At 42.0% G+C, this 27,931-nt stretch overlaps 1 protein-coding gene across 1 annotated transcript in view; it reads right to left on the bottom strand.

The window, feature by feature from the left end:
- The window catches only part of csmd3b (CUB and Sushi multiple domains 3b), a gene marked incomplete at both ends in the record, with an annotated part of 797,030 nt that overhangs the window by 198,126 nt on the left and 570,973 nt on the right, over positions 1 to 27,931 (bottom strand). Inside the window, 3 exon segments of the mRNA XM_080735998.1 lie at positions 3,958 to 4,284; positions 7,066 to 7,248; positions 24,112 to 24,224. Of these exon segments, the coding sequence (XP_080592124.1) occupies positions 3,958 to 4,284; positions 7,066 to 7,248; positions 24,112 to 24,224 (623 nt within the window).

A 27,931-nucleotide genomic window follows, 5' to 3' on the forward strand; every position in this document is an offset into this window, starting at 1 on the left:
TGCAGCCGTGCACAAAGTTTCTTGTAAGAAGCAGTGCCGACTAGTGTAGCCACCGCTTGCCAACTTTAAACTACAGAGTTTTCATCATGTTTCCGTCAAAGTGTTTTAATGCAAACTATGATGTATTGCGTTAGAAAAAAAAGCTGCAATGCATTGGCAACATCAAATTTGTATTAAAAAATTGTCAGTATTGCAAATGTTTTTCCCCCCTTCTTTTTTTTTTTTTTTTTTACATCAATGGGCCAGACATCATAAAAAAAGTGATGAAAACGCGTTTGTCTAATGAATATTGACATAGCAACTTTTCCTGCTGTCATCTTGACTGGCAGTAAACACCCTGCCAGTGTGTGTGTGCATTAAATACGACCGGCATTCACACAGTCCATGTATTCACATCACTCGCACTGAAGGAGACGTAAACAAGCAGTATAAAGAGGACTTAGAAGTAGTTTGACTTGGATGGAAACACCGTCGTCGTGCTTCCTTTTCTCATCTCCCGGTGTTATTTGGAGAGTTCTCTTATCTCTTGTGGTGGTCCTTGTGATGGTCCTTGTGACTCTCCAGGTGTCCCTAATTAATCACATGCCTGTTTGCACCTGTGGCAGATATATAAAACGGCCTCCGGGGGCCCCGTGAAGCAGACTTGCCACGCTGCCAGTATAGCTTCCTCAATTCCTTGCTTCCTCCATCATGCCTCCTGTTGTTTCCTTTGATGGGGTTGACAGTGATGCTCCTTCGTTCTTTCCATTATGTTACCGTCTGGAGGAAGGGAGGCACCAGGCATCCCAATTTGAGGTGTTTTTGGTTTTGTTTTTTGTTTGTCTTCTTTGCTGTAGTTTTGGTGGAAGAATCCTGGGGAACCCAGGCACTTCCTCAGACTTTTTTGTTTTGTTTGGATGGATGTCTCTGTTGGATTGTGTTTTTTTCTAAAAGAAACACTCTTTAATTGCCATTGCAGCCTTAAAATGTTGACGACCTCAAGTGTCTGTGAGGATCTAACACTGTCCATAAACAAGGCATCTTCAATTTGGAGAAAACAAAGTCTACAAAGTCCCGAAAAGCATATTATTGGTAATTATTGAGGTAGACAGCTATGGACTTTGATAAAGAAATTGTTGTTTCATGAAAATATTGTCAACTAAAAGTTCGGGCAGCTATGCGGCACTCACACTTACGTTGCACCTCCGATCCGACCAATATGCCCATATATGGAGCTCTCTGTATCTGTCAGGGTATGCCCCCTTTTGTGCCCATATATGGAGCCGACTGATTTGTTTGCGCCTGATGCCATGACGACACATTGATGTTAGACAACGCACTCCATATTTGTGCGTACTGTAGCTGAATTGGGAACGCCTTATAAGGGTTATGGCTGAGTCATAGTGACTCATATGAGCATGATGACGATGTCCAGTCCTCCCATTAGCCAATCTGAATATAGGATCGTCAGTTTGTTTTAGCAATGGAACAGTTAGATAAGTGGACATAAGACAGAGGTGTACTGTATGCAGACAGACACAGAGACAGACAAGCCAGATAGATAGAAAACACCAGTAAGACGCCTAAGGGTGAAAAGCGACCTCGTCCTTCGATCACCAACCAACCACCATGGGTCAGTGTTCTGGCAAACAAGCCCGTCCTGACCCACATGCACTCAGCCGGGAGGTGTTCAAGGCCAGGCTCCTCTCACAAGAAATGACAATTAAAGACATGGAGGAAGACTGGAAGAACACCGTGATCTTGGGCAACAGTATGAGGACTAAGATTGCAGCCATGGAGAAAGACAAGGAGATCAGAAAGTTTCAGTTCCTGGACATGTCAAGAAGGTTGGCGGAAGTGGAGACAAAGATGCCAGCCTTGCTGCAGGAAGAAGCCTTATACGTTGCAAACCTCAAGGAACAGTTGAGGAAGGAGAGGGAGAAATGGGTGAAGGAGAGACTCCAACTGATCAGAGAAAAGGAGGAGGCTTTGTCTCAAACATTTCTCTCTGCTGAGCAGAAAAAATATAATGAAGACAAAGACTTGATGAACAACAATGACAAGGACTTTGAGGCCAAAGCACAGGATGGATAGACCATGCAGCATCACTTTAGATCACCATGCAGCTGGTTCAGTACTGATGCAGCATCAGGTCTAAGCAGGTCTAAGCATCTAAAAGGTCTAAAAGAGGTCTGTATCTTTTGAAACCCAGAAGGCCCACTAAGGAAAGCAACAACCATCAGGTCAAAATCTCCTGTATATTTTATCAGTGGCACCCTCTCTGTTAATCAAATAATTTAAGTTTTTTCTTTTGTTTTATCATTAATCTTACTTCTAATTAATTACTACTAGCCAATTCTTGGCTATCTGGCCAGTGATGTATATCGGACCAGTTACCCAATTTCAACAGTGCCTGTTGAGATTTGCAGAACATGCCCATATATGGGCATTACCAAATATGTGCATTCCCAGATATGCCCTTAATATTGATGACACTGGGACAGGGTTCTCCATGTATGGGCATAAAACAGACAAGGATGTAATTAATTTGCAAGTGTGATCTGGGAATGCCCATATATGGGCATGTTCTGACATCACATTGTCGACTATATATGGGCATAAAATATATGGGCAATAAAGGGACATCAAGCCAGAGTGTGAGGTCAGAGCAGCAAACCCATTCTGTTAAGAGTGGTTCCCCTGACATCACAGTGACATCAGGGCGTGATCTCAGAGTGATGTCATAGTGACAAGGGAACCAATGGACTGTAAAAATGTGTACTGACTGACTGACTGAACAGACAGCTGACAACAGACAGCTGCAACATTTTTCATGGTATACTGCGACCTTCGGTCGCAATTAATGATTCCATTTTGTATTTCTTATAAACAATGATGTATACAGTATACATGTATACCAGTAAGACGCCTAAGGGCGAGGTGCCATCTGTCATCTGCCATCTGTCTTGGCCATCCCAGATACCCATACATGGAGATCCATGTATATGGAGATACAATGCAGTACAACTGTACATTGTGCAAGTACAGTAACGGCAGGAGATGCTGCTAAGAACATACTGTAGGCAAAAATCTGAGCTATCCGTGCACAAAAGTTGGAGATTGTAGAACCCCAGACATGCTTACTCAGTTACTCGTTATGTGAAAGTCCCATGACGTCTACGCAAAAGAGAGATTAGACGTTTGCTCGGAACCCAAACTAGTGCAAACAGCAGCTTGTAGATCGGCTGTTTTCACAATTCTTTATGGAATTTCTTCGATTTTTTACTTTGAATTTCTTCATGAAATTACTGAAAAAAAATCGTTGTAGCCTATTTGTTTTGAATTCATGAAAAAATAGATTGGTAGGTGGATAGACAGATAAACAGATAGATGACATACTACTGTAGGTGATGTTGAACCCTCTGCCCGACATGGAGTGATGGGTAGATCGGTAGGTGGATAGACAGATAAACAGATACTGTACTGTATGGAATTATGGGTAGATCGGTAAGCAGATAGACAGATAAAAAGATAGATGACATACTACTGTAGGTGATGTTGAACCTTCTCCCCGACATGCAGTGATGGGTAGATCGGTAGGTGGATAGACAGATAAACAGATATGACATACTACTTTAGGTGATGTTGAACCCTCTCCCCGACATGCAGTGATGGGTAGATCGGTAGGTAGATAGACAGATAAATGACCCATTACTGTAGGTGATGTTGAACCCTCTCCCCGACATGCAGTGATGGGTAAACAGATACTGTACTGTATGGCATTATCGGTAGATCGGTCAGCAGATAGACAGATAAACAGATAGAAAACATACTACTGTAGATGATGTTGAACCCTCTCCCCGACATGCAGTGATGGGTAGATCGGTAGGTAGATAGACAGACAAACAGATACTGTACTGTATGGAATTATCAATAGATCGGTCAGCAGATAGACAGATAAACAGATAGATGACATACTACTGTAGGTGATGTTGAACCCTCTCCCCGACATGGAGTGGTCGGCCTGGAACTCCAGCCTCAGGGTGTTGGTGTTGGACGTCAGGTGGGAGGGGCTCTCCGCGCCGGAGAAGCGTCCGATGATGGGCGCGTCGTTGGCCTCGCCGTCTTTCACCGTCAGCGAGTCGTACGGAGCCTCCAGGTCAAAGTCGTTGAAGGCCAGGTGGATCCTGGAGCCCGGCTCCGACTGGACGAGCCACACGCAGTTCATGTTGTTCCCGTAGCCCTCGGGGTAGTCCGGGGAGAGAACGGTGCCCACCGGGGCCGTGAAGTTGGACATGCAGGGGACTGCGCAGACAAAAGAGAGAGAGAGAGAGAGAGAGAGAGAGAGAGAGAGAGAGAGAGAGAGAGAGAGAGAGAGAGAGAGAGAGAGAGATAAGACATCAGAGAGAGAGAGAGAGACAAGACATCAGAGACACATACTTCCCACAGATCACAACCACCCAAGGATAGTTTGAAAACATGACCAATGGTGAAAAACTCCCATACCTGCTGGGTGAAGTAAAACAATGTGCAAACACAGCAGCAAGATTCGTGAGCTGCTGTGATAGGAGAAGGATATCAAATGGAAGACCATAAAGACCATTGTTTGTAGATATACCCCTGCTCTGCCTGCATGTAACCTTGATGCATGAAAACTGTTACACTCCTTTCACTTACACATATTTTGTTCCGATTGTATTGTATTGTATTGTATTGTATTGTATTGTATTGTATTGTATTGTATTGTATTGTATTGTATTGTGTACACTTCCGCTTTGGCAATGTAAACATATGTTTTCTCATGCCAATAAAGCCCTTTGAATTGAATTGAATTGAATTGAATTGAATTGAGAGAGAGAGAGAGAGAGAGAGAGAGAGAGAGAGAGGGGGGGGGGGGATGAGAGTGAGCGATAGAGCAGTGGTTCTCAAACTTTTTCATGTCAAGGACCCCCAAATTGACACTTAATAGTCCATTTGAAAAGATACGCTAGGGACCCCCATAAGAGAAGGTCCCTGGTTGACATGCACTAGGCTACAGACCCCCATGTAATGGCATTTTTATCTCTTTTTTCAATTTATATGTTAAAATCAATGTTAATTTAACTCTGAGAGTCAGAGTTGGTTCCATTTGTACACTCTCTGAGTTACAGAATTACAGACCCATAAGGGTCCATTTGGTTCCTAACTATCGTCTAGCTGGGGACCCCCTGAAACTCCCTCAAGGACGCCTGGGGGTCCCTGGACCCCACTCTGAGAACCATTGTGATAGAGAGACAGTACTTTGTATTAAATATTCATCCCCATGGTCGGACATCATCACACATTACAGCAGACATGAGCCCCTGTAGGCCCTAATAAACTCCCTATATGGTATCCATGGTGACAGGGTAGAATGGCAACATCAAAGCTGTGCAGACACTATTAATTACCATTATTAACATTATTAGATACCGTTTTGTTCCTTCTCTGGGGCCATATATCCCCCACAAAAATCACCCACGAAGTTGAATTCACTTTGAAATAAACTTGATGCATGTTGTCATAACATTTTACAAAAATAGAAGATCTATAAGCTCACGACGTGTCATGTAGCTAGCAACGTGTTGTGAGCTATTTCATTTTGTCCCCAAGTTTTGGTGTTTTTAGTGGTTCTCAACCAGTGGTCCGGGGAACACCAGTGGTCCTTGACGGGATTCCAGGTGGTCCCCAGCTAAATGATGGAGAGTTGGTAACCAAATGGGTTACCAATGGCTTATAGATCTTTAACTTGTGTAAAATGAAACCAAATGGACCCATAACATAACAAAATATTCAACATTTTGGGTCTGAGAGGCTAAATCTCATCAAACGGTGGAATAAATATGAAAAGCACTGGTGTAATGAAGTATACACTCTAGGACTAGGATTTCGGAGGATTTTGCACGTGAGTTTGAGTGGTTTTCCCTTTTTTGCAGAACCAACCCACTATCTCTCTGAGTGGTACTCGCTCAGGAAAACATTTTTACCCAACCTGAATGGAATCCAAACTATGAAAAGGAAAATACAGCTCTGTGACATTAGGTGCAAATTGTTACTTTAATCTTTTGTCTCCCAGCCAGAGGCACATGCCATTAGCAGTCTTTTTCAACTGGCTTGTAGAGAGGATTTATGAACCCGCTCATTAACACCGCCTAACATGAATCACCCCGGCGCGTTTCATTGTAAGTCGGCAATTTGAAATATATATTTATTTCCTTCTCCGGGTTGGATCGGCTCTTTTGTTATGGAATTATTTGAACAGGACTAAGTGCTAAATGATAGAGGCGAGAGCTGTTTTCAGCATGCTTGTGTAGTGCACGTCTGTGCGCTGTACATGTACTACTGCTAATGCATGTTAATCAGCTGCTGAGCAGTGGTCTCACCTCATCAATTAGAATGCACACGTTTATGGCTGTCTTGGCTGACGGAAGAGGACGCACTATAAAATTCCGAGTGTTTCATTTAAGTTACAAACCAATACGTTACCGCGTGCCGACGCGAGAGCAAATCTGTCGACGCACTTGATCTCACGCGATCTATCTGGCCAATTACAGTGCAATTTGATTAATTGATTTGATTAAATGATTAATTTTGCGATACACTGAGTGATTTCGTGATCACTTACGTCAGGGATGTGCAGAGAATGTGAGAGGGGCAGGGGCAAACATTTCTAAAAGGGCCTTTTGGTGGAAATATTGAAAATAGCAGACCTCCAAACTCACAACACGACGCTTTGTGAGCTTGGAGGTCGGCTATTTTCGGTGCTTGATACCACACTGAACTAAGCATAATCAAGTGAATACTGGAGATGTGGCGTAACGGCATGGATTTCTACACAAAGAGGGCAATTCCTTAAACATAAGATGCTGCATTCAAGTTCAGGAGAGTTTGGACAAGGCAATTCTTTTGAATGCTGCCTTCAGGTATGGCATGGAAAGAGGGCATTTGGCATTTCTTTCACCAAAGAAAAACTGCATTCACGGTCTGGAGAGGGCACTTTTTACAGACGGATAAAAGGGCAGGGGCTCAAGCCCCATAATTTTGATGTCTACGTATGCACTGACTTACATATGCACATTGGAATGTTGGCCGACCACTGGTTGTTGTCCTGACAGGAGATGGTCCTCTCTCCGATCAGCTCGAAGCCAAACTGGCACTCGAACCTCAGGATCCCTCCGTTGGAGAAGCTGTCTCCCTCCCTGAGGCCGTAGAGGGGGGTCCCGGGGTCGCCGCAGCTCTCTTTGTCGATTTCTGCAAAAAAAAAAGAAAAGAAAAAAGGTAGAGGCATCACACGGAGACATTTGACATGCGGGTGACGCCCCGCAGGACATCAGCCGGTGACCCGTCTCTTTTGAGATCTTGATCCGAGAGTTCAAGAGCCGCTCGAGGGGAACCTCTGAGAGATCCCTCTTTAATTCATTAAGCCCGGGAACGCGTCTTTTTCGCTTTTTAGACCTTTGTCACTTCAATCGTTATTTCATGCTTTAACTACTGAAAAAGAGCAGATATACAAGCTCACAGCGCGGCACCGAGTGCCGCGCTCCGAGCTCGTAGATCTGCTATTTTTGAAAAACCTGTGACTTGTGCAAGTCTTTGTATATTTTGGACCCGATTCTATAAATGTCTTCTAAATCCTTCTTCTAAAATCAGTGGTTCATAAACCTTTTCGTGTCCCCCAAAGGACCCCCAAAATTACATGCGATTGGCCACGGACCCCCCATCTCAAAATATGTTGTTCCAGGGACCCCCAGAAGTAGAGATTTTGAGTTACAAAAGTTTGCTTTGAAAAATATATATTCAAAGATTTGCACACATTTTCACAACTGTAAAAAAAATAGCAGATCTACAAGCTCGCAGCGCGGCACTCGGTGCCGCGCTGTGAGCTTGTATATCCGGTATTTTTCAATAGCTAAAGCATAATATAATTCCAGGTCCTAATGACTTAATAGGAGCGGAACATGGGTCACGGCTGCTGCTAAATCCTGCGAGGAAGAAGATAACTGTCTTTATTCCTCGCTGGAAGTAAAGGATGAGCGCCTTTGCCGGCCTGCCAAAGATTAAAACATCTAATTAAATTTTATTCATATATTCAGGCATGAGAGAAATTAAAACGGAAACTTTTTGATGTGTAATATGTCTATTACTACTCTGGGGGTCTGAATGATATCTGGCGCCGCCCAAATCCGCCCATCGTTATATCAGCATGAGGTAGTTAGGACCGAAACTTTATTTCATTAAACCGTCCCATAATTGCACAGATTTTCTAACTGGTCTGGCAATGAACGGACAGCTCTTCTTGTTCCAGAAACGGCTGAGCCAGCGAGCAAATATTATGCTACTTCCGTAACTAATGCTGACAGTTAGTTCGCCATCAGCAAATATGGCCGAACAATGTGTTCGTCAGAACAGCAAAGAGCAAATACACTTTTGCTGCCATTTCATAACATATAGCAATGTTATTTTAAGTGGATATTGGAGTGTGGCAATAAATTGACCAAACCTAACTTCTTGCTCTTTCGTACAGGGGTTTCCAAACTTTCCCCCGGCCAAGGATCCCCAAATAGCCAGTAAGCCTCTTAGTCTAGTCCAGTTGTTCTCAACCTTTTCAAGCCGCGACCCCTGAAATAAGCATATTTGAACTGGGGAACCCCATACCCTACGAGCACTAAGAGTTGAGGAACTACTACTACTACTAACTAACTACTGTGAAAATAGCAGATCTACATGCTCACAACAAGGCGTTGTGAGCATGTAGACTATTTTCACAATTTCTGCCTCTAATATTTGACAATTTGACCAATGTTTAATTTGTCATTTTAGAGGTGTTAAAAAGTCCTTAAATTGTCATTTTAGAAATTTGCATATCTGTATACCCTCCATACACTTAAACTTTATGTTGGTTTGTTTACTGTTGAGAGAGAATACAATGTTGCACATTAAGTTAATCATCTGGGGACCCCCAAAATAATTTGGGGGGTCCCGACCCACAAGTTGAGAACCACTGGTCTAGTATGCAGACCATAGACTCCGCCCTCTCACTGAGTGGACTTCAGCTACAGTCAGATCAGTGTTTGCATCAAGTGGATTCCGGGGACTCTGTAAGTGCCTTTAAGGTGCCATGGCATTGGTCCGACGTCTCAGACGCTGGTGAATGCTAACCTGGTGAACATTAACCTGGTGAACATTATTATTATTAATGTATTTTCCTCTCCTTTCCAATTTGACCCCATACAGTGCCCCCTGGTGGCCCCACCGCACCCACTTTGGAAACCCCTGCATTACATTAGTTGTGTTTAACTTTGACACCCAGGATGTATTGAGAGCATTATTTGTGCATCGCTTTTATGGCCGCACCGTGGTCCGAGACGGAGGGCAAGGCAAGGTTTGATGTGCTTCTTAATTTAGAACAGTGATCAAACTGTAATATCCCATGTGTCTGCAGCATAAGTCACACAAAATGAATAGTCACTCTGCAGCCAATCGGATGTGAGCGTGTCCCTCCACGCCACAGCAGATTGCTCTGTTGTAAAAGATGTTTCTTTGTCGTGTTCCTCGCAGCGTTTTATTATGTACCCTGTCCACTGCTGTACCTCCTCTCCTCTCCTCTCCTCTCCTCTCCTCTCCTCTCCTCTCCTCTCCTCTCCTCTCCTCTCCTCTCCTCTCCTCTCCTAGTAATATTTACAGGAGAGCTCCATAGCAGGAAGCAAAGGTGTGTGTGTGTGTGTGTGTGTGTGTGTGTGTGTGTGTGTGTGTGTCTGTGTGTGTGTGTGTGTGTGTGTGTGTGTGTGTGTGTGTGTGTGTGTGTGTGTGTGTGTGTGTGTGTGTGTGTGTGTGTGTGTGTGTGTGTGCAGTGCACGGTTGTAAATGTCTGTATGTGAATGCCCGAGTTTCAATGAGTGCGCACATGTGTTTAAGTGTGTGTGTGTGTGTGTGTGTGTGTGTGTGTGTGTGTGTGTGTGTGTGTGTGTGTGTGTGTGTGTGTGAGAGTTGGTGATGTATTGCATTAATTTCCATCATGACATCGTCTTTATGAGAGCTACAGCCTCAACCAATCACAGCCTGAGTAACACACACACGCACACGCACACGCGCACACACACACACACACACACACACACACACACACACACACACACACACACACACACACATAATCAGACACAACACAAAACCACATGCACACATGCATGCGTGTGGGCACACACACACCTAGCAGGGAAAATGGAGAACAAATTGCCTTAGAAAAGGGACAGGCAAACTGTCTCTACATTCCTGAACCACACACACACACACACACACGCACACACACACACACACACACACACACACACACACACACACACACACACACACACACACACACACACACACAGCACAAATAGTGCTATTGTGTGTGCCGCCAGGTTGAGAGAAACACAAAATAGATTATTTAGCTTAAAACAAGGATAAGAGCAGGGGAAAAAAACTGAGCCAGCAGCCCCTCCAAGCCATGGTCCGTCCAACCTGATCCATGCTAGACCTGAACGATTCTTGCAAAACACATTTTTGGACACTGCTCCTACATATTTTGCCCTAGAATCACGCAAAGCGGTACACAGTATCTCTACACTACAGTCATGTCATCACTCATCAACATGCATCTGTCCCATCTAACGCCACCTTCAGGCAGATTTTTGCAAAACACATTTTTGGACACTGCTCCTACAGATTTTGCCCTAAAATCACACAAAGCGGTACACAGTATCTCTAAAGTCATGTCATCAACATGGATCTGTCCCATTTCCCATATTCCCTCCTGGTTGCCTACCATTGCCTTCTACAATTTGTGTATGCGACCTGACGGTCGCTTATCTCCCGATTAGGGAGTCTTACTGGTAAAACGGTATGTTTCCAATTCCATCATCAGTGATTCTCAAACGTTTTCATGTCAAGGACCTGGCAAATTATATGTATTTGGGCTGCGGACCCCGATCTCAAAATATGTTGTTCCAAAACGTTGCACTCGGTGCCGCACTATGAGCTTGTATATCTGCTATTTTAGAATAGGTAAAGCATAAATGGTAAATGGTGCATTTATATAGCTCTTTACAGAGATTATGCGTTACATTCAACCATTCACAGACACATTCACACACTGGCACGATGGCAGAGGAAACCATGCAAGGCACCAACCTGCTCACCGGGAGCAACTACCGGTAGAGGTTCAGAGTCTTGCTCAAGGACTCTTTGACACTAACTCTGGGGGAACCCGGGATCGAACTAGGAACCCTCTGTGTTCTAATGACCGTTTCTCTACGCCTGACTATAAAATAATGGTTGGTTACATTTTTTACTGATCAATCAATCGATTGGGGTTTGTCTTGGATCAATGCAACTTACGTACTGGTATACTTTAAGCTCCAATTTATCGTATCCCAATGAAATATTCACTTTTCAAGGTTTTAAAGAACGAATTGCCATGACATTTATTTTATTTGTTATTATTATTTCAATATTAATGTTATATTATCCTTAGAAACTCAGTGTTTTGGCAATTATTTGGGATCCCAGTGCAATATCCTCACACTATAGCAGGAAAACGTGTGTGTGTGTGTGTGTGTGTGTGTGTGTGTGTGTGTGTGTGTGTGTGTGTGTGTGTGTGTGTGTGTGTGTGTGTGTGTGTGTGTGTGTGTGTGTGTGTGTGTGTGTGTGTGTGTGTGTGTGTGTGCGTGCGCGCGCGCGTGCGTGCGTGTGTGCGTGCACGCTCATTTCATTCATGAGTGTGATGATTACACACTGAGTTCCATTCCGTTCTGTCCTTTCATATTCCATCATGTTCACACAATATTCTCCATGGACACACGCACACGCGCACACACACACACACACACACACACACACACACACACGCACACGCACACATACACACACACACACACACACACACACACTAAGTATACTGTGAATGGCCTAAATATTGCGTGATCTAAAGGGAATAAGATTGTAGGATTCCTGAGGATTAGGAGACCCAAAAAAGGCAGCATTAGCTGTTTTTCACTTGCAACAGATTGTACAGTGAATGAGCACTAACTGTACGCTCGCAGAATGTAGACGCACGGAATCAGAATCAGCTGTATTTGTCACAGGTTTACAGGTGTAAAGAAGTGGGTGATTTTTGTTTTCTCTTACATGCTCTATCATTTTGTAGTATTCTGTGAGAACACGGTGGACAGAGGTTGAACAACAATAAAGTAATACAGTATACACGTACTTAGGCCTACAGATAGGTATACAGTACTGTATATCTGGCATCCCTATATTCTGAGTGGAACATTAGCCAAAAATAGCAGATCTACAAGCTTGTAAGCTTGTCGATCGGCTATTTTTGGCAAAGAGGTTTGTAGAGGTAAAAGAAGAGCAGACTAAGTATTTGACGGTTCAAGTGGTTAAAACACACATTACTCCAACATCATGATAACAGTGCTGTCAAACAAGTCTAAGCTGTCTAAGAAATCCATGAACATTTTAAATCTGCAACACAATGTTATACAATATGTAGTGGGGGTCCCTGCTTCATCTCTCTTTCAGCTAAGGGGTCCCTGGCCTGAAAACGTTGAAGACCCCTGGCTTAGAACAATATAGCATTATATGCAGGTTTGTGTGTTATTTAGAAACAGCATCATATGCAGGTCAGTGTTAATTTCTGATTCTGATTTCGTCTTAGTCTTTTGAACAGCAAACCATTTAGTGCAGGGGTCTTTAGCGTTTTCAGGCCAAGGACCCCTTAGTTGAGAGAGAGATGAAGCAGGGACCCCCACACCCTTTTCATAGATTCTATAGTTTCATCGTTTGAAAGCACAATCATCATGTATGTTGGATTCATGTCAATTTGTGTTTTCATATATTTAACCACTTGAACCGTCGTAAACTTGACCTTTCACTCTGTACTTAGTCTGCTCTTTTTCCCCTCTACACCAAACCTCTTCGCCGAAAATAGACGATCTACAAGCTCACAACGCCTCGAGACGCTGTGAGCTTGTAGATCTGCTATTTTTGGCTAAAGTTCTCAGAATATGGATGCTAGGGTTCAAGTGGTTAATATAAAAAATCAAACCTCGGTTCGAAGTGAAGCGGTGAACTTTTATTCTATGTGTTCTAGAGAGCTATACATCTATACAGTTATGGACTCTGTGATCTATTCATTCTTTATATATTCTGAATTCTACATTCTTTATATATTCTGAATGAATATATAAAGAATGGAGGGCCAAATTATCATGTGAAGCTTGACCAATCCTCAAAGTATCCATTCATCAGACCGGGAGGGACATTACACACATATTCTGGACGTACAGGACAGATAAAACCTGTTCATTCTGAACTGTAATGACCATATATGGACATTTTGCTTTTTGAAAAAGCCTATTCATTCTGGACTGATATTTTGCACGTACGGGACAGGAAAAACCTGTTCATTCTGGCCTGGAGTGACCATATATGGACATGAGGTGACATACATTGTGTTTTTGAAAAACCCTGTTCATTCTGGACTGAGATCACCATATATGGTAATTAAACGGACATTCTGTTTTTGAAAAAGCCTGTTCATTCTGGACTGAAATGACCATATATGGGCGTGATACACACAAAGCCATTCATTGGAAGCGGTTTTCACCGCTTCAAAAAGGAGAAAAAAGGTTTCTATCACACAAAGATTTGGAGGACCCCCTGTACTAACTCTGAGGATCCCCTGTTGAAGAACCCTGATTTAGTGTGTACTTTTAGAAACATCAGCATCATATTCAGGTGCGCATGTTATTTTGAAACATGTGCAATGTACCCGCCATGAGGCAGTGTAAAAAAGAATAAATAACAGTTCATGCATTATACATTATAATACCCACCCACATATCACTTCATATCCTTCACCCCAAGGAGTGGGCACTATTCTATTTATAACAACAGTCTGTGAAGCTTAACGGCATATACCACACAGTGGCACACACAGAATCATATGTACTTTAATGCCAAAGCAATAAAATAAAGCCACTATCCATTAAAGTATACTGTACATCAATTATGAGATGCTCAGTGGGGTGTCAATTACCATGTCTTTCTGCAGTAAACTGGGACGTGATGATGGGGGTACCCGGTACCATCATCACGTCCCAGTTGCATCCTTGTGATGTTTTTCCATTATTATAGCACATAACATAACATAATGATCTATGGAAGACAAAGTTATCTGACTGTTGGTGTTACAGTGATTGTTATTATGATGATGTTTCTGATTGAAACACAGATGTGTCAAGACATTGAGGACTTATGATGAACTATAATGGTGACCTCTGGTGGGGAAATGGCAGTGGCCCTAGAAATGATTGCTGATGAAGAAGTGGTTCCACACTTTAATATCCCCAGTATTTATTAAACGCTTTTGGACTTTTAGAGTCCTGGAGACTCTACTATACTACGGCTTATCATTCTCGCCCAGTAGGTCTGAAAAACGTTCATGTCAAGCACCCACACAAATGTATTTTAGACCCCCATCTGAAAAGATGTTGCTGTCAGGGACACCCATAGCAGTAGATTTGTGTAAAGATTTTCTAAATCATTCCAAATTTGTCACATACTGTATGTTTCAAAATATTCTAACAATAGTAGGAGCTCACAAAGGGTCGCATCATAACACATTGTGAGCCATTTGTCAACCATAAAGTATAAAATAAGTGGTTAAAAATTGTCAATGCCCCCTTTGCTAGTTGTCCCCAGTGGAACCCCTTCAAGGACCCCTGGGGGTCCCTGGACCCCCTTTGAGAACCACTGTTCTAGCCATTCTAGAACTAATGTTGCCCTTCTGTCGCCCTGCTGGTGGTCTGAAATGTTAAGCCCATTGTCATGACTATGTTTATCATTACTACCAACTTTTGGTACTATTAAGTACCAACCATTATAAAAGCATTTGTTTGATTTTCCAGGTAGCCATTGGATCCTATGTATTTCAGTTCTAAAATCAATATATGGAGAACTTGAGATTTACTTGGGTATAGGTAATCCAACACATTAAATCAAGCTGTTTTTTATTTTATCTTATGCTACCATTGCATTTCAAAGCATGGATTGATTTGACGAAACCCTCATCCACGCCTTCATCTCTTCCCGTCTAGACTACTGCAATAGCATACTTCATGGCATCAGCTCCAAAACCCTAAATAAACTCCAATATGTCCAAAATTCAGCCGCCAGCCTCCTCACCGGCACCCACATCACACCAGTCCTCCATGACCTCCACTGGCTCCCTATCAAACAACGTATCCACTTCAAAATACTCCTCACCACCTACAAGGCACTGCACAACCTGGATCCCGACCCACCTCTCCGACCTCCTTGAACCATATGTCCCAACACGCTCCCTCAGGTCCAGTGAGGATGGCCTCCTCGGGGTCCCCAGGACCAGCAAAAACCTGGGGTGATATGGCCTTCTCTGTGTCCGGCCCCACCCTCTGGAATGAACTCCCTAAACCCATCAGAGATGCCCCCTCCCTCCCTGCCTTCAAGACCGCCCTGAAAACCCATCTGTTGAGAATCGCCTTCCCCAGACCAGTTGACCTTTTATGAACTCTTGTTTTTATTGTTTCATGTTTTCATCTCTTATCGGACTTTCTTTTCTTAATTATTTTTCCTAATAAAGTTGTTGTCCGCGACCCAAAGATGGGTCCTGACCCACTGTTTGGGAAACAGTGCTTTAAACCCCAGGTGAATACAACTACAGGACTCCAGGTCGAACAGAAACCCGCAGTAGTGTGGGAGCCCAAAAAAACACCCTATAAGCCTGTGTGAAGAGTGAAATACACAGTCTTCTGCTGATAAAACACATGTATATCTATTGTAGTATGTCATTCTGTTGCAGCCTTACACTAATACAGTATTTGAGATCCCGTTGTCCATATTGACCATGGGTGTCAGAATTTACATGTGTCCACACACACACACACTCCTACACGTTTTTCTGCATACTGGCAACAAAAGTGTTTCTGCATTCCCTGTCTTGTTTATACTGTACTTCCACATCTCACATCATCTTTAATTCATAAGTTACAACATCACTCCGAGAATCGGTTTCTCTTTATCTCTGCAAAAACCTTGTATCTCCATATTCCTACTTTTTCAGGGTAAATGAATGCCCTACTTTGTCATACTGTACCGCAGTGTCAGACAATAGCTAAAACAGCTCTCAATGTGAGCTTGTATATCTGCTATTTCATATATATTTTTTAAAGTGAAAGGGAAAGTCTGTCTGTGGGTTTTATACATAGTGAACATATAGTGAACCAATGAAATGTTTTAACAAGAGCGACATTGTGGCCCGGACTGTCAGAGCATCGCAAGTTCGAGTCCTGAGTTCCCAACGATCTTTGCTGAATGTCTCTCCCCCGTCTCTCTCTCCCTGTTTCCTGTCAGTCTCTACTTTAAAAACTATAGATTAAGGCCAATAAAACAAACAATAAAAACATTGAATCAATAGGAACACAGGCATTTTTCCTCTCTATATCCTGATAAGTAACAGTTTTGGACACAAATGGTTGCCAACCAACAGCGACGATAAGTCACGACATCACTCTGTGAATCATTCTCTCTTCATCTCTGCAGAGGAGCGGGAGGAAAGTGCAGGAAACACATAAAGACTTTTCCAGGTGGTTTTTCTACAGCCTCTTTGAACTCCGTAGTTAGGTAGCTGATGAGCTGTTTACTGCAAATGGGATTCGGGCCGCTTCCCTAAACTGTCACAGTGGCGGCCCCTGTAGGCTTCTTGAACGATGTCACCGCGGGGACGGCTGCATGGTTTTGGTGTAATGAAATACATCACATCGTCGCCGTCAGTGGCGGGTGGGAAAACTCGCATCTCCAGGTTTCAACTTTAGCGTGTTTTCGTATTGTCTACTTCTTCGTACGAAAGTGTCACACAAAAGTAGCGAGAATGGACGATCTATAAGATGCATTGTGAGCTTATAGATATGCTGTTAATTCTTTATTTTTTCTTTTAATAAAGCGAAAGTGGGCTGTCTGTGAGTGTTATAAATCCTTAAACAGTATTAACCAGTAAGACTCCCTAATCGGGAGATAAGCGACCGTCACATTGCATACACAAAGACAAATCAGCGAATCAGGAGGGAATATGGGAAATGGGAGAGATCCATTTGATGACATGACTTTAGAGATACTGTGTACGACTTTGCGTGATTTTCGGCCAAAATCTGATTAACTACAATGGATCCATTTTGGAGCAAATCTTATTTTTTCCCCAGACAAATAATAGTTTTGGACATATAAGGTTTTCCCCCCGACGGCGACGATATTAAACCAACACGAGAAAAATGAGCCCCTCCGTACAATGAATCCTGACTGAGTGAACCACAGAGTAGTATTTCAGTATCAATACCGCTGCTGCTTGTGACAGAGCTCAATTTGTCACCAGTCAATAGTTTATGTTGAGAAAAATGGAATTCTGTTTACGGTTCTGTGATTAACTAAGTGCTGCCTTTTTGCAGGTGCCCTTCCCGAAGCACACAGACACATACAGTACGTGCACGCAGGTACACACGTCGCATGCAATCGCCACGGCGTGCCAAGCCTCTCGCTGGAACGCGGTTGTTTTTTTTTTTATCTACACCGTCTCAATAGCAAGGCTATTGAGTGTAATATGAAACCACATTTGTGGTTATGTTGTACATGAATATTTCATAAGTTCATATTTCATGGCATTTCACTTCCTATAAATGGGAAAATGCTGTTTAGTGCTCTATGATTAAATAGGTCCTAAACCTGATCTCCTTCAAAGATATACCTGCACATTACGCCGCTCCCCCCCCCCCCCCCCCCCACCGCTACCCCCCACCCCGCTCAATCCCACTCTCTGCCCCTCTCTCTCTCTCCATTTCTGGCGACTACATTCCTCGCCGCAAACACAGCCGACAGGGGTCAACTGTGCAGTAAAAATCCACCTTGACACCTCCCTCCCGTTCCAATAAAATACAACGCATATTAAAAACCATAAAAAAACAGATGAAAAACCTAAAATAAAAATCTTGAATATAAGAGATGACATTATGGCTCCGCGGTGAAATACTGACTTTTAACACGAGGAGAGAGAAGAGAAGAGAAGTACGTTTACTTAAGTACTGTACTTAAGTACAATTTTGAGGAATTTGTACTTTACTTGAGTATTTCCAATTTCCAATACTTTGACTTAGGCCTACTCTCGGATCCTATTATTGTACTTTTACTCCACTACAGTTATTTGAAAACTTTAGATACTAGTTACTTTGTAGATATAAATTATAATATTATAAAACATACATAAACTACTTTAGCCCTATTTTATACCTTGGCTGTTTGAAAATAGCCGATCTACAAGCTCACAACGCGTCGCACCGCCACACGTTGTGAGCTTGTAGATGTGCTATTTTCAAACATTTTGTACTTTTACCTTTGGTACTTGAAGTACATTTTGATGCCAACACTTTTATAGTTTTACTCTGAATTCTGGACATTTACACTTTTAACGGAGTATTTCTATATTGCAGTATGGATACTTTTACTTAAAGGCCCGCCGAAATTATAATAGTATGATACAGTAGGTCACGTGGTCTCTCCGAAAATGATCTGAAATTGTCTGAAACTCATTCACAATGTAATCTGCCCCTCGCCCCCCCAACAACAGCTGATCAGTACAGTAAAAGTCTAAGTACAGTCAATTAATTTGATTGGCTTATAATTGCGCATTCCCACAATGACATCATAAAAATATTAACTTATATTTTAAGATGACTTCTTAAGGTGACAGTACCCCTTTAGGTGACAGTATCCCTTTAAGTAAAAAAAAAATTAGTACTTTTTCCACCACCGGAAGAGAGAAGAGAAGAGAAGAGAAGAGAAGAGAAGAGAAGAGAAGAGAAGAGAAGAGAAGAGAAGAGAAGAGAAGAGAATATTTCTGCATTGCAATTGTCAAATTAAGTGAGTGTGATTCTGACATATGTGCTGTGCACAGTGCATTTTGTTTCATTTTCATTTCATTTGTTCACGAGGCCAGCCATTTTGTCTTAATATCACACATACACGACAGACACGCAGTTAAGGCTGTCGGCTATTTTATGTGTTCCATAGACAATAAACTGAAAATGGAACTGTTTACACGCCATCTGTGTGCCTCGCTTTATGATCCGAGCCATGCAGAGCTGACCCAGACTACAGTATGCACATCCATTATGTCACGGACATAGAGATAAAAGGCCAAAAGACATGTATTTATTATGATGCAGTCTATTTTAAATAAACCCATACATTACATGTAAAATGTGTATAATCTGCCATTCTTTGGGTCGATTCAGAGTCTAATAAGGAGCCTAACTTATTTCGGTTCGGCACTGTCCAGACTCAAATACGGGTCGTCGTCCCCGGTTTGGTGGGGCGTCAACCGACTACACTCGGCTCCACAGTGCTGCCGAAATGTTGTGACCTCCCGACTTAATTTCTGTACTCAGCGGTGTCTTCTCATTCATTCTGCCCGGCTTCAAGTTCATATTCTCGGCTATGAAGCCAAGGAAACAGCTCGTTTGGGAGGGAGACACACCGACTTCCAAATGCTTGGCCGTGTTTTGAGCGTCGCATTGACTCGCATAGCGGATACATTGTCAGCTGGTTCTCGCTATGGCTCCCAAAAATATGTACGACAGGCCTGGTCAGAGGACAGAATCCATATATGGCCAAGACAGATGGCCATATATATATTTTGCGTAAATCTCTATGGAAAAAATTAATGGACGTTTCTTTTGTGGCACCAGTAAACCACACACACTGCTATGCGCACACACACAGTTGATATTCATAAGACAGAGAGAGAGTGTGTGTGTGTGTGTGTGTGTGTGTGTGTGTGTGTGTGTGTGTGTGTGTGTGTGTGTGTGTCTGTGTGTGTGTGTGTGTGTGTGTGTGTGTGTGTGTGTGTGTGTGTGTGTGTGTGTGTGTGCGTGTGTGACATTAGTATGCATGTCTTCATAGTGGAAGAGTTCAAAGTGTAGCCAGGGTGATGACCATGGGTTTAATTGAAGGTTAGCAGTGATAAGAACAGAGTACAGGAGGGAGGGAGGGCGAGAGAGAGAGAGAGAGAGAGAGAGAGAGAGAGAGAGAGAACAAGGGAGCGAGGTAGAGAAAGAGAGACAGAACAATAAAATAAAAAGAGAATGAGAGAGAGGGGAGGAGAGAGAGACAGAGAGAGATCGAGAGAGCGATGGAGAGAGAGAGAAAGAGAGAGAGAGAGAGAGAGAGAAATGGTTAGGTGAGTGACTTGTTGGTATAGGGCTCTGTTGGCTTACTGATGAAAGACCTGTCTAATGCACACACACGCACGCACGCACGCACGCACGCACGCACGCACGCACACACAACACACAACACAGACTACAGTGGTTCAGTGACTTTGCAGCAAGGCTAGAGTTACTGATAATGTTTATATTTCATGGCCAACGTCTATGCCTTACACAGCCTTGAGAACACAAAGAGACAGACACACAAATCATCTTCTCTCTCCGCCTCTTTCTCACACACACACACACGCACGCGCACGCGCACGCACACACGCACACACGCACACACACACACACACACACACACACACACACACACACACACACACTCTAGCACAAACTCGTCCACCCGCCCACGGCCCACCCACAGCCCAAATCCAAACCTTTCCAGTAAGTGTTGGACACACAGGACAGCACAGGTTTCTTCTCCTGAATGCTGACTGACGTTTGCCGTGCGCGGGGATCAGACTGAGACATTGCGGGACTAATTTAAAGGCACTTTCATCCCTTCAACTCATCAGGCGGGCCCTGGGAAATCTACTTAAAAGCCTTTTTATTCTAACTTACATGGTTGGCAAATGTCGGGGTAACAAAACGTATTTGTTCCTCGAGGGAACTCCCTTTTTTTTTGGTGACTCGTCAAAACATAACACCATGTAATCTGGGAACACAAAGGCATTTGTCTTGTAGTTCAAACTGTATGGGTATATAATGGTGCACTATAATTTGCTTGTCATTATTATTATTATGGTGTGATAGCTAGATACAACTGTCTTGCTGTGGTGTAAAGGCAGCCTGTCTGCAGTGGAGTAAAGCAACTAAGTACATTTACATAAGTGCTGTACAATATTGAGGTATTTGTACTTTACTTACTAATACTAATTGAGTATTTCCAATTGCCAATACGTTTACTTCTACTACACTACATCTCAGATCCAAATATTGTACTTTTACGCGACTATTTTCTTTTTTTAAACTTTAGTTACTAATTACTTTCTACATTTGGATTATTATTACAAAACATACATTAACCAATTTAACCCTATATACATTTCGGCTTCAAATGGGACATTCTGCACAAGGAGTGCGTTCTAATCTTGGTACAAATATGAGTACCTTTTCCACCTCTGCCCGTCTGCAACACCAGTGATTCTCAAACTTTTCCATTTCAAGGACTCTTGGTTTACTAAGCATTAGGCCACCAACCTCATTGGAATGGCAGCGCCTGTTCGACTTTTTTTGATGATGAGGGATACACTGGTCTTCTACAGAGAATTGCGTTTGGAAATAATGGATGGATATTTTTTTATAAAATCGCAAAGGTAAGCTACTGTTATGGCAATAAAATACATCCTTAGATCCTTATAACATCATATAAATGGTGGTAAAAGAGTTAAGAACCACAGGTAAAACAATGCCAAAGTTACGGGCAGAGGTCATCACATACACATGGATACATGTGCTTTGCAGTAGTACATGTAATTCATGGATGTTCATAACAATACTAGTCAAAATGTGGTGGAACTCAAGTAAAAGTAACAGTACCACAATGCAGGCATATGCCGTTACAAGTAAAAAGCCTTCCCTACCCTGTAAAATAAAAACCTGGCGCACTGCAACTTCCAAGGACCTCGAGTGTGCTAGTGAGCTCGAGTGTGCAGCCTACAAACTGTGTTACAAACAGTAGAAACTTCAAAGACTGCTCCGATCCTAAACCCGAGTCTTCTCCAAAACACCTGGGACAACACTCCGCACGTCTCAGACTCTCCTCTCTCCTAGCTCTCAAACTGTGAAACAAACTCCCCGCTGCAGACTCAAACTTCACTCTCCCGGTACCCTTTCCTGACAACTTCTGCCTCATGAGCCTATAGGGATTGACCAAAATATGGCTACCATGCTGACATACCTTGTTCGCTCTCAGGTTTTAGTTTACTTATTATTCTTGACCACAATGTTAAGAATGTAATTTAGATAGCATGTTCTTTAAACAGATTCAAGGTTCATTGTTTACCTTGTAGCCTATAGATTCAATGTCGACCTAATTTTCCTAGCATCAATTCAAAGTACAGATTGTTATTTTGATAGTATAATGTTTAGACTGATGCTGTTCTTGGTTTAACTTGTACTGTAGTTTCTTGGGGCACTACACCCTCTCTCTGCATTCTATGCATGTGATTATTGTAAGTCGCTCTGGATAAGAGTGTAATTGTAATTGTACATTTCAATTGTAATACGGCTGCTATTCTTTCATTATACTGTTTTTTATTCTTCTTCCCTCGTTATTGTTCCTATGTTTGTTATTATCATTGCTGCCACATTGTCTGTAAGACAATAAATCTTAAATGAACAATGAAACAATGAAAACATCTTAAATGAATCTTGAATCTGTACACAATCCATCAATGCTATATTCATCTGCTATGCTACTCATTATACAGATTTAAAAGCTTCACACATCCTGCCATTGGCAAGACAGTAGATTTGGCAGAACATTGAGCTTGTATAGATCAGCTATTTTAGCTATTAATTTTGTATTGCCTTCTCTGACCTTGTAGTTTAAATCTACCTATGAAGGTGGATTCTGCTTTTCAAAGGGAATGGAGTGATTTCTTGCCATTTGCGGGTTCCTGCAAAAATACGCTCCATTCTCCATCAAAATTAGAAATGCAAACAGGGAAAGAAACCTGTTTCCTGAAAAATATTTTTTTCTTTCAGGAAAAGAGCAATGAAGCCTGAAGACTTGAAACGGCACATCTGTAACTCTACGGCTTGTTGAACACGTCCAGACGGCAGCCATTTTGCTCTTACATCATGCTCAGCGGGGCTCTCCCACACCCGCCTCAAACCAACTGAGCAATAGAGCTTTGTGAGGCATTTTCTCAGCTTTTTCCTCATCATTAAGTTTCCTATTGATCTCAATGGGGAAGTTACTCAAAAGCAACGACTGGAAAAAAATAAAAACGACACGTTTGCCTCTGTGCCGGAAGGATAGTGAGCAGATGTTTATGTTTTTGAACTTTGTCTCAGAGTTGTTATTTATGCAGTTATCTGTCGTTTGACAGAGGCCCGGGACGTGCAGACAGAACCCCGGCGGCTTAACTAGAGGCTGTCTGGGCTACATGCGAACTTAGCATAATTATACAGACAGCAGCCCCTGGCTAAACAAGACACCGTAAGTCTGTATGAGCTACTGGGCACTAGTAGTCTGCACAGACAGTACAGTCCCCTTGATTCAGACATGACAAGAAACAAACCTCCTGGTTCATTTATATTCTGTTGTCTGTGCCAGTGATGGAAGTGCAGTAGTACGCAATAGCGCAACGTAGAAATACTCGGTTACAAGTAAAAGGCTTCTGTTTGTATTTGTGTTGAGAATATGCTTAAAGTGCCACAGGTAAAAGTACTAACATTTTTAAAATGAACTGGTCTACTGATCCTACAAGCTCACAACTGCTATGAGCTTGTAGATCACATATTTTTGAATAGACAAAGTAAACAAATGAGGCCTAATTTGTTAAGCCCTGTTGTCACTTGTGATAATAATAAAAATCTAAGATTTACAATTGAATGTTTTCAAATCATTATAGTGGATTAAAAAGTAAAATATCTGCCGCTGATAGTGTATGTAGTGGAGTAGAAGTATGCAGCATTGATAAATGGAAATACTCAAGTCAAGTAGACACACACAGATAGACACAGAGACAGACACACACGCACGCACGCACGCATGCGCACACACACGCAGTCCAACTTCCTTCCTTTTCACTGTGCTTACCTTTATAGTTGATTTTGAATCCTATGGAGCCCACACTCTCGTCAGACTGCAGGTGCAGCCACATCTGGTGAGTCATACTGACTATCAGGTCTGGAACGAAGCTCCCTGATAGGCTGCAACACACACCACATCATCATGTCAGTTTATTATTTATTATAGCCTTGCTGTCATGGCGCGGAAACCCTGTATCTCTGCATTTAAACTTAGTCTTTTTTTAGTTTTTGGGTAAATGAAAGCACTACTTCGTCATACTGTGGTGTCACACACACACAAAAAAAAGCAGCAAAAACTATTTTGACTCTTTGAAAAGTAACAGTTTTGGTCATATGCAGTTTTTTTTTTACTTAGGCAAAAGTACCAATACTGCAATGTAGAGATACTCTGTTACAAGTAAAAGTCCGGAATTCAAAATGTACTCGAGTAAAAGTACAAACGTGTTGGCATCAAAATGCACTTAAAGTACAAAAGTAGAAAGTACTCATTATGCAAAAGTTTTCCAAATGTATATAAAAGGTTTTCAAATGTATATAAATATTTGAAAATAGCAGATCTACAAGATCACAATGCATCACATTGTGACACATACTGTATAATAATAATCAAAATCTACAAAGTACCGGTAACTACGGTAGTAACTAAAGTTTTCAAATACACGTAGTGGAGTAAAAGTATAATATTTGACTCTGAGATACAGTGGAGTAGAATCGGAAAAGATACCTCAAAATTGTACTTAACTACAGTACTTGAGCAAAAGTACTTCATTACTTTACACCACTGGTCATATGAGATTTCCACCCGCCAGTAAGGATAGTTATAATGTAATCACTGACATGATTATCACTGACGTATCAACCATCATCATCATCATCATCATCATCATCATGCTCATACTCATCATACTCCACACTGTTATCATCATGAATATTACCATATCATCCATACAATAGCGCTTGTGTTATTTAGTGCCGCCGAACAGTAATGGAAACGGAGGAAGAAAGTAATTGAAAACACAGTAATCAAATCACGAAGGAAATTATAAAAATGAAAAATAAATGAATAGGCGTGGGATAGAACAACAACAGCAGCAGCATCAGCAACGCAGAGGGGCTTGTCAAAACGTTTCAAAACTAATGAACAAACCGGGGTGGGGGTTGGAGGGCGGGGGGTTATCAGTTTTTACTGTTGACTCAGAATAGATCTTTGTGAACGCAGATCGATTCGAGCAGCATATTCAGTTCACTCTTAACTTTTGAGTTAATATCACAGTGTTACAGTGATTAAATATACATGGTGAAGTTTTTTTTTTAAAGGGGGGGGGGGAGGGGGGGGGGGGGAATGCAACACCCGAGCGCAACCAAACATAAAATGACTTGTCTTTTAGTTTTACAGGATCTCTTGTCCACTATTTAAGTCTAGTTTTCGTTTGTTGACGAAATTGTCAATATAATTTAGTCTTAGTTTTAGTCATCATAGCTTAGTTTTTATTTAGTTTACGACAGTGAAAAAAGGTAGTTGACGGAAATGTTTTTGTCACATTTTAGTCGACGAAATCAACACTGGGGCATGCCAATGTTTGTACAGACAGACAGAAACCGTACATAGAAGAGATGGGAAAAGTACTTGCATTCTGTACTTAAGTAGAAGTAAAAGTACTTCATTCAGATAATTACTCAAGTAAAAAGTAAAAAGTACAGGCTTTGAAAAGTACTTTTAAAGTAAAAGTAAAAGTATTTTTACCGTATGTTTCTGTGCAAAGCCAATAGAATTTGAAGGATATTAAACTTAAAAGATCCCCACCAAACACACGTCTTAAAACTGGCCCAGGATTGGTTTCCTAACTATGATGTGAAATCTAAATACAGCAAAGGTTTTCTACCTTTTTAGACTGAGTACCACTTATATAAAAAATATATAGGCCTATACATATCCCACGATCCCCAAAAATTGTAGTCAGTAACGCAATCCGATTACTGCCAACTTTCTTCACGTTGAATAAAAACAACAACAGTCAGCCAGACAGTATCCCATCCAATCACAGAGAGGGATGCGTGAAATAGGAGTCATTGATTGGCTGTGAGACGTTACATGCGGAAATGGTGTCAGCAGACCATAGAGTATATCAGCAGACTTACAAATTCACAATGCGTCGCGGTTAGCCGCGCTGTGAGCTTATAGATCTGCTATTTTCGATGCGCACCACCGTCTTACGACTGAACATAGCATAACATGCTGGAGATCCGCTTACGACAATGCTACTGGTATTTCTACTTGAGTATTTTATTGTTTCGTTTCATCTGCCGTGCAGCGGCGCAACATTCATTTTAAAAAAAAGTAGCGAGCCTGTTTTGAAAATGTAACAGAGTAAAAGTACAGATACTTGTGTTAAAATGTAACGGATAAAAGTAAAAAGTACCCAGAAAAATAAATACTCAGTAAAGTACAAAGTACTGAAAAATGTACTTCGTTACAGTAACGAAGTATTTGTACTTCGTTACTTCCCATCTCTGATGTATACAAAGACAGATAGCTGTCAGACAGAATATTGTCTCATTGACTTTCAAATATCTTTCTGTGATTGTCTACACACTCTCTGCCTCTCATTAGCCCCGTGTACACTGTCACACTCAAGGCAAGGGTAATGAGGCAAGACAGTGCTTATTGTATTGCCCGCGTGCGTGCCAAGGATTTCAGCGGGGTTTATAGAGTGCTGACACCTCAACCTTCCAACTGTTTTTCACTGTGTTTTAAGGGATGGGGTGGGATTTAATAAGGCAATTACCCAGTCGGCTATGCATACAGAAATGCAGTCAAAAATGCATACCCTTGTCTTTCAGCCTTTTCCACTTGGCATGCAATTCCGTCCAACGTGGGATGAAGGGAGGATTATGACATGACATCTCATTTTTTTTGCCGTCAGCGAGGGCGATGCCATGTGACTGTGTCTAAGTTGATATAGTGGATGGATACGCAGGCTTGTGTCGGAGGCGTGTTAGAAGCTTTGAACCCTCTATGGTGTTCCCTGTAGTTCTCTGACTTACTTCTCTCTGGCTGTGTTTGTGATTTTCAACAGTCTTTATGGGCCCTGGGTCAGTGGCTCTCATAAGCCCCTTTTCCACTGACATGGCCCAACACCACACCACTCCACACCACCCATTTGTGCCAGGATTTTCCACTACAAGGACCTGGGTAGAGTGGTGTGAAAGTGGTACTAAACGTGGTACTAAAAGGTATCCAAGCCAGCAACACAGGTGCAGATAATTGGTGGACTGTGGAACACTGTGGAAAGAAATAATGCACCTGGGTTTGATATAAACTGATTCAAGGTGTGGATTATGGTCACATATACGACAGAAATTAAAAGGAAACCAGCCAATCAGAATCAAGGAATGGACCTAGCCGTTTTAGAATGGCTATTTTTAAATGGCCGAAATGTTTAATAGTAGTGGTAGTATTCATGTTTTGTAATAATAATAAAAATCTAAGTATACTAAGTTATCTAAGTAAGTAGTAACTCAAGTTTTCAAAGCATTGTAGTAGAGAAAAAGTACAATATTTGCCTCTGAGATGTAGTGGAGTAGAAGTAAAAGTATTGGAAATTGGACTTAAGGAAAGTACCTCAAAATTGTACTCAAGTACAGTACTTGAGTAAATGTACTAGTTACTTTACACCACAGATTATTTAACACAATCTTGACAAGTCTTCTCTTATGAGGGTCCCTGGCAACTGGGGGGGGGGGGTTGAGTCAGATACAAATCAATTTGGGGGTCCTTGACATGAAAGCATTGGAGAAGCACTGCCCTGGGTGACAGGAGTGATAAA

This window comes from Nannobrachium achirus (assembly GCF_963921795.1).
Source record: "Nannobrachium achirus genome assembly, chromosome: 10".
Taxonomy (NCBI): domain Eukaryota; kingdom Metazoa; phylum Chordata; class Actinopteri; order Myctophiformes; family Myctophidae; genus Nannobrachium; species Nannobrachium achirus.